Source organism: Etheostoma cragini, chromosome 22 (genome assembly GCF_013103735.1).
Source record: "Etheostoma cragini isolate CJK2018 chromosome 22, CSU_Ecrag_1.0, whole genome shotgun sequence".
NCBI classification, from domain to species: Eukaryota; Metazoa; Chordata; class Actinopteri; order Perciformes; family Percidae; genus Etheostoma; species Etheostoma cragini.
Genome location: NC_048428.1, coordinates 21,558,630 through 21,569,076, shown reverse-complemented (window position 1 = coordinate 21,569,076; position 10,447 = coordinate 21,558,630). Strand labels below are relative to the sequence as shown.

Here is a 10,447-nt window from a genome sequence, read left to right as displayed (position 1 = left end):
TAAACCGGGTGAAGCAGCGTTCAGTTTCTATGCTCCTCATATCTGGAATAAACTCCCAGAAACCTGCAGGTCCGCTGCGGTCTCGGTTCTTTTAAATCAAGGCTGAAGACCTTTCTTTTTGATGCTGCCTTTCTTTAAATGATGCTCATTTCTTTAAATTTCTCATGCTGCACTGTAACTTTTATTCTTGTATTTTATCTGTCTTAATATTTCTATTTTGTTTTAAACCGTCTATTCATGTGTTTTATCGGTTTTTGATGCTTATGATTTTTAACTGTTTGTACCTGTGTTTTATCTGTTTAACTGATTTTGTGTAAAGCACTTTGAATCGCCCTGTTGCTGAAATGTGGTCTACAGATAAAGCTGCCTTGCTTGACCCCTGACCCCAGAGCCGATACGGTGACTGACAGCAGATTTAGTGCATTTAGTTGCACTGTCAGAAATAAGGGTACAGTAGGGGTCCATTTCTGTCCCCCAAGGTACAATCTATACTAACGTACCCCATAGGGCTCATAGTTGGACCTCAAGGAACATATATGTACCTTTTTGAGGGTCAAAAGGTACATATATGTTCCCAAGCAACCCTCAAGGGTACAGTTTTTGTACCCTTGAGGGTACAGCCCCAGTGACAAGCCATTGTACCCCTAAAGGTACAATTATGTACTTCATTTTCTGAGAGTGCGCCGTTGACAACTCCACCGCCCCGGCTTTACATTTAAGCTATATCTGCTCTTACTCTAAGGCGGTGTAGCATGACTCACGTCTGATTTTTCTCTCCAAAAACACAGCGCTGGCTCCTCCTGCTGCACCGCTGATCAGCAGCAGGAACGCATCTCCAGCTCGATCTCCATCCGGTCTCAACAGCCCTCCAGGTAACCCTCTCATCACGTCACACACCCTCTGATCTGCTGCCTCTGTCTTCATAATGGAGACAGAGGCTGCAAAGATTCACCGCTTCTTCGACTAGTTGTCAACTGTAAAATTAATCGGCAACTATTTTGATAATTGAAATACTCGGTTTGAGTCATTTTTTATTAAAAAGAAAAGGAAAAAAGTCTCCGATTGCAGCTTCTTAAATGAGAATATCTTCTAGTTTCTTCTCTCCGCTTTGACAGTTAACTGAATATATTTGAGTTATGGACAAAACAAGACATTTGAGGACATCGTTTTGGGATTCGGAAAACACGGATCGACTATTTTTAACCGTTTAGACATTTTCTAAACCAAACAAGTAATCAATTAATCGAGAAAGTAATTGACAGATTAATCTACAATGACAATAATCTTTGGTTGTAGACCTAAATCAAGGTAAAGAACAATGGCACCAGTAATGTCAAAGCTGCAGGATGGTGTTTTTACATCTTTTTAAGTTACATCCGGGTCAGTCTCTATTTATCCTGTCATTATTTATGATCTTTAAGCGTGATTTATGCTTCGGAGGATGCTTGATTTGATTTGGACATTGAGTAAATTACTTAGCTGCAAGAGTTACAGACACAACGACAAGCACGGGGTTAAAAACAGTTAAAAGACAAATGTACGGTCAACATATGGGCGACTCGAGGGGCCTGTGCAAAATGCAGATTTACCATTTTCTATACTAAATAAGATAAAAGCCATACTTCAAGAACAAAAACAACTTCATTCATCCTTTTCATCCATCACAGTCACAGATATACATTAAAAAATCCATATGTTCATCGCTGCTCATTAATGAGCTTTACTGCGAGAGGGACAAATGATGCTTATAGCTGTTATATTTACACAGAGGAACCCTGTACCTCTTTTCTGAGGTCAACAGCTCAAACTGAGAAAACAACAAAAACAACATGAGTTATTAGCGAGAGTGGTCTTAGCCGGCCGGATGTTTGCCTGTTCAAAAATTGCCTGTAAAAAATATCATGTTAATCTTCTATAGAGCAACGATAGAGTACATTTTTCGGTATGGTGGCACCAGCTGGTTTGGGAATTTGACAGTAAAATCTAAAACCCAGATTTTCAATCTGGTTGAGACGGCATGTAAAATTATGGGAACACCCGCACTTCTCAACCCGCAGGAGCTTTTTGAACAGGCAACAATCAGGCCGGCTAAGACCCCCTCTGTCTGATAACTCACTTGAATGGGTCTCCGGGTCAAAATCGATTTTTAAGATTTTTAGTATTTAAATCTGATCTGCAGTGGGTATAACGCAAAAAAACAGCAGACTTAAGAAGAGAGTAAGATGTCTTCCTGGAGCTCTACCACGTCAGCCAATAGGAACACTTTCTCTCTGAAATACACCTGTGATTGGCCGAAGTTTCCCTGTCACGGGCTAGATTTTTAAAAATACTGAAAACGGATCCAAGAGGAGAAGCAGAAGTCTAGTTTTCTCCCTGAACACTTAAATTAACATATGCTTGCCCAACGCCTAACATAAACTGCCTACCACAGCTTTAAGCTAATTTTGTACCCTAATATTTGTGGGAATGCTGTTCTACAGTTAGTGTTGGAAAGGCTTTTAACCAGGTTAGCTTTAGCAAATCAGCATTTGTCAACAATTCTCACTACTTCAACATCTTCGTACTGATTTAATCTATTTCGACAGTTTAGCTTTAGCATTTCAAGTTTTTTTTAAAAACATTTTTTCAAAATTCTTTTTTTTACATTAGTGGTGTTATTCAACTTAATTACAACCCTTATACAATTATTCTTACAACTTTTACTGATTTAACCTTTTCAACCAGGTTAGCTTTAGCAATTCAGCTATTCAGCATTCCCACGCATTTTCTGCAGGAGATGCATTTTCCATTTCCCTCTGATAGTCGCCCCAAAACAGATAAATGCACGTACTTCCCACCTTTCCTGTGTACAGAGAAGGTGGAGTTGCTGCGGGATAAGGAGCGCCGTGCGCAGCAGCAGCTGGTGCGCTGCGCCGAGGAGCGGGGGAGGAAGATGGAGGTGCAGAAGAGGAAGGAGCAGCAGCGCCGGGCGGCAGCTGAGGAGAAGAGACGGCAGCAGCAAGAAGCAGAGAAGGTCAGAGGTCACGGCACACTGATGATGCATTCAAGACACGTTAGGAAAAGTGGGAAAACAGAATGACGTCTCGTTACTGACGCTCTGACGTGAGGTGACCGGATGTCTCGGACAAAATCCGGGGACATTTTCAGCTCAGAAGCGTATGTACCTCCAAAACACGCCATGTTTTTGGTTTTGTAAAACTTAAAACGAGGACCTGAAACTTAGGACTGAGCCCCACCCCCCCAAAGGTCGGACCCTAGACTCACCCCTGCTGCTACTTCATACTCTAATATTTCAAGATAAAAGTCCTAATATTTCAAGATAAAAGTCCTAATATTTCAAGATAAAAAGTCCTAATATTTCAAGATAAAAGTCCTAATATTTCAAGATAAAAGTCCTAATATTTCAAGATGAAAGTCCTAATATTTCAAGATGAAAGTCCTAATATTTTAAGATAAAAGTCCTAATATTTCAAGATAAAAGTCCTAATATTTCAAGATAAAAGTCCTAATATTTCAAGATAAAAGTCCTAATATTTCAAAATAAAAAGTCCTAATATTTCAAGATAAAAGTCCTAATATTTCAAGATAAAAGTCCTAATATTTCAAAATAAAAAGTCCCAATATTTCAAGATAAAAGTCCCAATATTTCAAGATAAAAGTCCTAATATTTCAAGATAAAAGTCCTAATATTTCAAGATAAAAAGTCCTAATATTTCAAGATAAAAGTCCTAATATTTCAAGATAAAAGTCCTAATATTTAAAGATGAAAAGTCCTAATATTTCAAGATAAGACACACAGGGTGTAAAGAGGAGCTGCAGCAACGTGCAGTACATCCAAATAGTTTTTTTTTTTAATTAAACAACATAAACCTATTCTGGTGCAACCTCTAAGCACAATGATCAACCTCACATTTGCATAATATTAGCACTTTTAGAAGCAGGAAGCAGAAGCATGTTAGCATAAGCAGTGCAGACTTTCTTCTAAATGAAGTTAACAAGACTAGAAATCTGACCCAGGATTGTTTTCAGTGACTTAATACAAGGAGTACTCAAAATATATATTGAGATGCATTACCCAGCCGTGTTTGTTAAAGCATCTTAATCCAATTGCACTTATTTATTTACTTGTTTATTGGCTATATTTGTAATTTAAATGAATTATATTTAAAACTTCTGTTATCGCCTGACATCTTTCTGAGGTGATGTTTTTTTTGAGAAGTTGGCAGTCAGGCTGACTTATACGCTTAGAAGCAATATCACAATATTAACTCAAATGTTTCACAGATACATGAAATCTTCTTGAATTGATGTTCTGTTATTATGCAGTAAACAAAAAAAACTTACAAATCAAAATCATAAACAACTTCTGTTAACTTTGTTCACAATTACTTTGAATTTAATGCATTGTATTACAAAGATAACATAATATGATAATACAAAATCATTGAGATAGGGAGATAAACGATGAATTGGCAACTCATATACACATGAATCAAAATAGACATGAATGCAGCATAACCCTACTCTACACTCTCCTCCTGTCTTCCTCCTCTTCATCCCTCCTCTTCACCACTCTGTTGCTCACATTCACAAACAAACATGGTTTCCTCTCTGAGCTTCCACTGAATTAATCGTGTCGATCCATATTTGAGTGAGTGTGTTTCCAGCTGATGTTGGGCCGAACCAGATATCGAGGGAGTAGCGAGTGATTAACGCAGCAGCCCTAACGACCTTCTGTCGGCCGACCAATCGCGTGCATTCAACCGGAACATTAAAGGTTTGGCTCTAGTTTTCTGCAGCAGACCTAAAGCCACATCACGAAGACTTCCTGCCCAATCTTCGCTGCAACTACAGATCAACACAGACAAATACTAGGGAATACCAGGCGATTTATCACAGGGAACCATCAGGAAATCTTGTGGGTGACAGAGACTAATTAGATGGAGAGACACTGAAAAACACAGGACGCGTTACAGTATTCGGTGAAGGGAACTTCACTGAGCCCGCCACGCAATCACTGCAGTTAGGTGCATAAAACGGAGGAAAATAGGGTCATTTGAACTAGAGCTGCAAAGATTAATTGATTAATCGATTATTTATTATTTCAATTATTTGCCAACTGTTTTGCCTATTGATTAATCAGTTTTACTCTTTTTTTTTTTTTTTTTTACCATTTTCTGACATTTTAGAGACCAAACAACTACTCGATTAATCCAGAAATAATGCTCCACAATGAGAATAACCGTCAGTTTCAGCCCTAGTGTTTACACAGATGTGGTAAAATACCCTCAGAGAGGATAGTTGTGTTCATCGTCAGTGCAACTCGAAGTAAACTCACCACTCTACATGAGTCATGATTGGGCGTCACTTGGCTGAGAACTAATGACTCACATTATTATTATTATTAGTAGTATTATTAGTATTATTATTATTATTATTAGGACCCGACAGCGGCAAAGGCCCTATTGTGATTGAAGGAATTATTATTATTCTGCATTATTCTTTTTCCGACAAATGAATTCAAAAACTCACCAAATTTGGCGGTCGCATCAAGTCTGGTGAACATTTACGTAATTTAATGGTTTCGGGAACAGGCGCGAAAAAATGTCTCGCTAGCGCCCCCTACAATATTATGAAAATTCAGCCCCAGCACTACGTTTAACGTATGCTCACGAAACTTGGTACACATATGTAGCATGGCAGGGCGGACATAAAACTCCATTGTAGCCCCCCCCTAAACCCAACAGGAAGTCCACCATTTTGTTTTGAATGTTCATAATGAGTGTGATTTTGCCCATTTCCACATGTCGTACTTTAACGAACTCCTCCTAGAGCTTTCATTATTATTATAAAATCCCTTTTAGAGCCCAATATTTTTTAATGTGCTGCGTTTGTGCGATAACACTTTCAGTTCGAGCTAGAGTCTAAATAATTTGTGCATGTTGAAAGGCTAAGCCGCACATAAAGCGGTAACAACCCGGCCCGGGACTGCCGGATCCACAGAGAGTTCACCGCGCACCTCTCATAGGTCTTTTCCACCAAGGCGGTTCTGGTGCTGGTTCGGAGTCAGTGCCAAATATTGAGCCGGTTCTTTGCTTTTCCATAAAAATAAACCTGGCTCTGGACCAAGAACACGGGGTCCAACTCAGCACCAACGTAGCGCTGGTCTAGAGATCAGAACCAGTTACGTCGGGTGCCGGGAGCGGGTCCCGATGGGCTTTTTTGTCGGGAAAATTGGGGCCGCCCCGGTCAAACCGGGTCGTCCGTTCACCCTAACGGTGTTTTGCTTGACGCTACTGATGTTTTTGCCATGGCAACCCAGCAAAAGATTACAATAAACGTTGAATCATGCGAGATAATCATCTTTCTTCTTTAACGTACAGCGGTCACAGATAGCCGCCAAGGCCCGTCTTTGACGTCCAGCGGGAATTTTTAGAGCCCGGAGCAGAAGTATCGGCGTGTCGTCCTCCATTGTTGTTGATTGTCGTGACGCGTTGCTATGACAACAGAGGTACTTAGAGTCACGTTGTGACGTAGCCCTTTTGCTCCGGCTCTCAGGCTGGGGGAAATCGAGCTGGTTCTTAGATAACTGGCGAGTATGAACCAGCACCGAACTGGCAACAGCACCACAACCAGAACCAGCACCTGGTCGGCTTTGGTGGAAAAGACATATCAGACGGTGGTGGTGGTGGTGGTGGTAATGGGAGGGGGGGGGGGGGGGGTTAAAGGTCACTGTCTTTATTGATTCAAAGGCTCTGTTTGTGTGCTAACGGCCCCTCCCCCACTCCACACACCCGTATGCATGACTTAATGACCTAATGATTGGTCAGCCTCGCGGGGCAATGACATCATCGCGTGCCGTTTACTGGAACACGCAGGCGATGCTCGCAGTGCTGTGACAAGCACATTATTCTCCTCTGAATTAGGGAAATAAATCCACACAATCAGGGGGATTCAATGAAGAAAACACAGAAGGTTGCAATATAGGATTTAAACATGAATTTAGGCTTTTATGGTAAGCATGTATTGGACCATTGTTGCTTTCTCATATGTTTCTTATTTTACTCACGCAGTTTTTAATCCTCTAGTCTACATGAGGAACACAAGGAATCACAATTTCCCGGAGATCTAGGTGACCTCAAAGTATTTGCTTTGTCAGATCAGTAAGTATAAAACCCAGAAGATATTCAGTGTACTGAGAATAAAGCAAAGAAAAACAGCAGCTGGAACCAGAGCAGATGAGTCTAAATGAGTCCGTCCATAGCCGAGAGACCACGCACCGTGCCTTTAACATGTTTTTTTTTTAAAACAAACAAATCGTATTTCCTTATTTAAAAGGGTCAACGCACATTAATCCACATGAGTCCAACATGTGAATGTGCCAGATTTAGACATACAGGCTCATTTTCATCTGCAGTGCCTTTTATTCCCAAGCATTTATTGTATTTAAGGTGGTTACTATCTAATTTGACTCACAATTTGTATTGTTTTCTAGTCCAAAATATAAAAAAAGATGTTAAATGACAATTTCCCAGAGCTCCGGGAGAGGGTCTGGTCCTTGACGCGGCAGCCGCGGGTTCAACTCCGACCTGCTGCCCCTTGCTGCGTGTTTACTCTGTACAGTGCCACCAAGATTCGGGTGGGGCTCTATTTATGTAACGTTTTCTTTGCATTATTGATTAATCTGTTGATTATTTCCTGGATAAATCAATTCACTGTTTGTCTGTGATATAAATGAAAAAACAACAACATTTTTCTATATTTTTTACCAACCGGGACATTTTTAAAATCTCTTTATTTTGTTGGATCAACAGTCCAAACCCCCCCCCGCAGTCAAAAAAACTCAACAACTTTAGATTTAAAGGAACAGTGTACAATATGGCAAAGAAAAGCATGAAAATAACTAAATTCTCAGGGCAGTAACAAGCAAAATGTTCGACTTCTCTGCTTGAAAAAGTCCCAAAACAATTACTCGGTAATCAAAAGAGTCTCTAATTAATCTTATCTTCATCAGCTAATCGATGAATCGACTAATCACTTCCGCTGTAGAGTGTGGCCCAAAAATACAGCAGTTTTATTTACAGTAGCCCGTTTTCCAATTTAAAACACAATTGAAAGCTCCTTTAGGTTGTTGATTGTATTTGCTCTGGGGTTGATTGATCGGTTGATTGATCGGTTGATTGATCGGTTGATTGATTGGTTAATTGATTTCTCGGCTAAATCTCCTGGCGTGCTTGGGGATCCGGGGGGGTCTGGGGGGGTCTGGGGGGGGATCCGGGGGGGTCTGGGGGGGTCTGGGGGGGTCTGGGGGGGTCTGGGGGGCGCTACCGTAGTGCAGGTAGTTATAAAACGATTATTAGACTATGAAATATGCCAATTCTGATAAGTTCATATAGCCTGCTCCAAACAGACAGGGCAACCTAACGCAGAAAGGTTAGCGTAGCGTTTTTATGTGATACGCCATGTTTGTAGTCCAGCTGCGATATGCAATCTGTTGCTTGCAAACTTTGCATTCAACTTTTTCCCGTTATCTATTTTTGTAAAATGCTGCCACGCTGGCGATGTCTTCGACACGGTAGAGGAGGACGGACTGGAAATGAAACACTCACAATTACATAAATATTCAGCAAACAACTAAAACAAGGCTTTGTAGTTCTTTCTTCAGTCTGTCCCCAGTGGGTCGGACTAATCCAACAAAAGAGAAAACAAGGGGGGGTGTTCTGTAGACAGACTGTTACCTGTGAAACAGGGATGCTCTGAAAACACCCCCATTAGCAATTAGTGCTTTCCACCCTCAGACTATGCTTCCACCTGATGAAATAACACGGCAAAAAAATTGACCAATCAGAATTTTGGTGGAGCCGAAACGCATCGACCAATAAATTGGAGATTACAGCCCTACATTCAAACCCATTAACAATGGCTGCATTCCACTTAGGAGAGGCCCTGGTGTTGTGCATATGTCATTTTGGGGATTATCGTGACGCCCGATGGAAATGAGCCATTGTTATTATTATTGTTATCAATGTCAGCTGGGCTTTTCCTACTATGACAAGCCAAAATGTGTGAAAAACGCACCTTATGAACAGAATAATAACTCAAAAATGAAATACCAAAACGTCGTCGTAGAAAATCACAATTTTGTGCAGAGATACCTCCTTTTATCTTACAATAATGCTGTCTCTCTCTTTAACTCTGACTCTGCTTGACTCTGACCCCCTCCTCCCGTCGTCTCTCCACCCTCCTGCAGTTTGTGCGTGACTCTGCATGCGCCTTCTGTAAACTGCCATCACAATGCAGAGGGGAGACACTTCCCCCCCTTTATGCATTCATAGACAGTTCACCAAAGCAGTGCATCAGCTTTAAACTCTGTTGCTGCCGTGGATACGACGGCTGTCTTTTCTCTAACGCCGCCACGTTAACGGTCGTTGATTTAAAAGACCAGAATGCAAAAGAAGAACGTAAGACATAAACAGTAACACAGGCTAATAATAGTTACTTGGGCTGGGTTCAAATAATCAATCATCCAAAGTAAAGTTTTGTTTGAGTGATCTGATATTGATTAATACAACTCCGAATTTTCAATACAAGCCTTTCAATGACTGTCATGTCAGTCCTGTTAAGTTAAAAGTAGTTTAACCCTCGTGTTGTCTTCCCGTCAACACAATGATCACTTTTTTTTCAACATTATTATCGCTTTTACTGACAATTTGTGTCACTTTTTCAATGTTGTGGGTGCCTTTTTTTTCATGTTTTGGGTGTTTTTCCCAAGGTTTTTTGATATTTTTAATGTTGTGGATTTTCAGCGCTTATTTCAACGGCCCCATTTTTTGTGACAAAGAAAAAAGAGAATGAACTGAAAACGGGTCAATTTGATCCAAAGGACAACATGAGGGTTAAGCAAACGTTAACCGGGTGCATTAGAACAGAAATGGAGGGTTGCTTCTGCTTTACAGTTTACAGCACAAGTTCTCTGAGAATCTCTGAGAATCTCTCGTACCACACATTAATTCGATTAATTTGAACCTTGTAATATCATGTATATCAGGTGTGTTGTGTTGTTGTTCTGCCGGGGTTTGTGTTGTATTTTTTACAGAGTAATTGTGTATTTTAGATTGTACATTTTGCGTGTAGAGACGAGGCAGAAGAAGGTAGAGAGAGGAAAGAAGCACTGGAGATAAAACCAAAACAGCCAGTATCAACATCACACCCGCCGCCCTGTGTGTGTGTGTGTGTGTGTGTGTTTGTGTGTGTGTGTGTGTGTTTGTGTGTGTGTGTGTGTGTGTGTGTGTGTGGCTACATTTGTGGGGACCAAAAACTGTGAATACAGTATACTTATGGGGACCTGACAGCTTTGTGGGGACAAAAAGCTGGTCCCCTTAACGTTAAAGGGCTTTTTGAGGAATAAGACTTGGTTTTAGGAGTAGGGTTAGAGTTAGGTTATGGT

At 40.7% G+C, this 10,447-nt stretch overlaps 1 protein-coding gene and 1 long non-coding RNA gene across 2 annotated transcripts in view; one reads left to right on the top strand and one right to left on the bottom strand.

The window, feature by feature from the left end:
* Window positions 1–10,447, top strand: part of map7d2b (MAP7 domain containing 2b) — a 26,308-nt gene that overhangs the window by 1,459 nt on the left and 14,402 nt on the right. Inside the window, exons 2-3 of the mRNA XM_034862805.1 lie at window positions 789–872; window positions 2,853–3,072. Of these exons, the coding sequence (XP_034718696.1) occupies window positions 789–872; window positions 2,853–3,072 (304 nt within the window). The remainder of the gene's footprint in view (window positions 1–788; window positions 873–2,852; window positions 3,073–10,447) is intronic.
* Window positions 2,536–2,791, bottom strand: LOC117937644. The gene is made up of 2 exons (XR_004655200.1): window positions 2,713–2,791; window positions 2,536–2,573 (listed from the first exon to the last, which is right to left on the bottom strand). It is a non-coding gene; the product is annotated as an uncharacterized LOC117937644 (long non-coding RNA).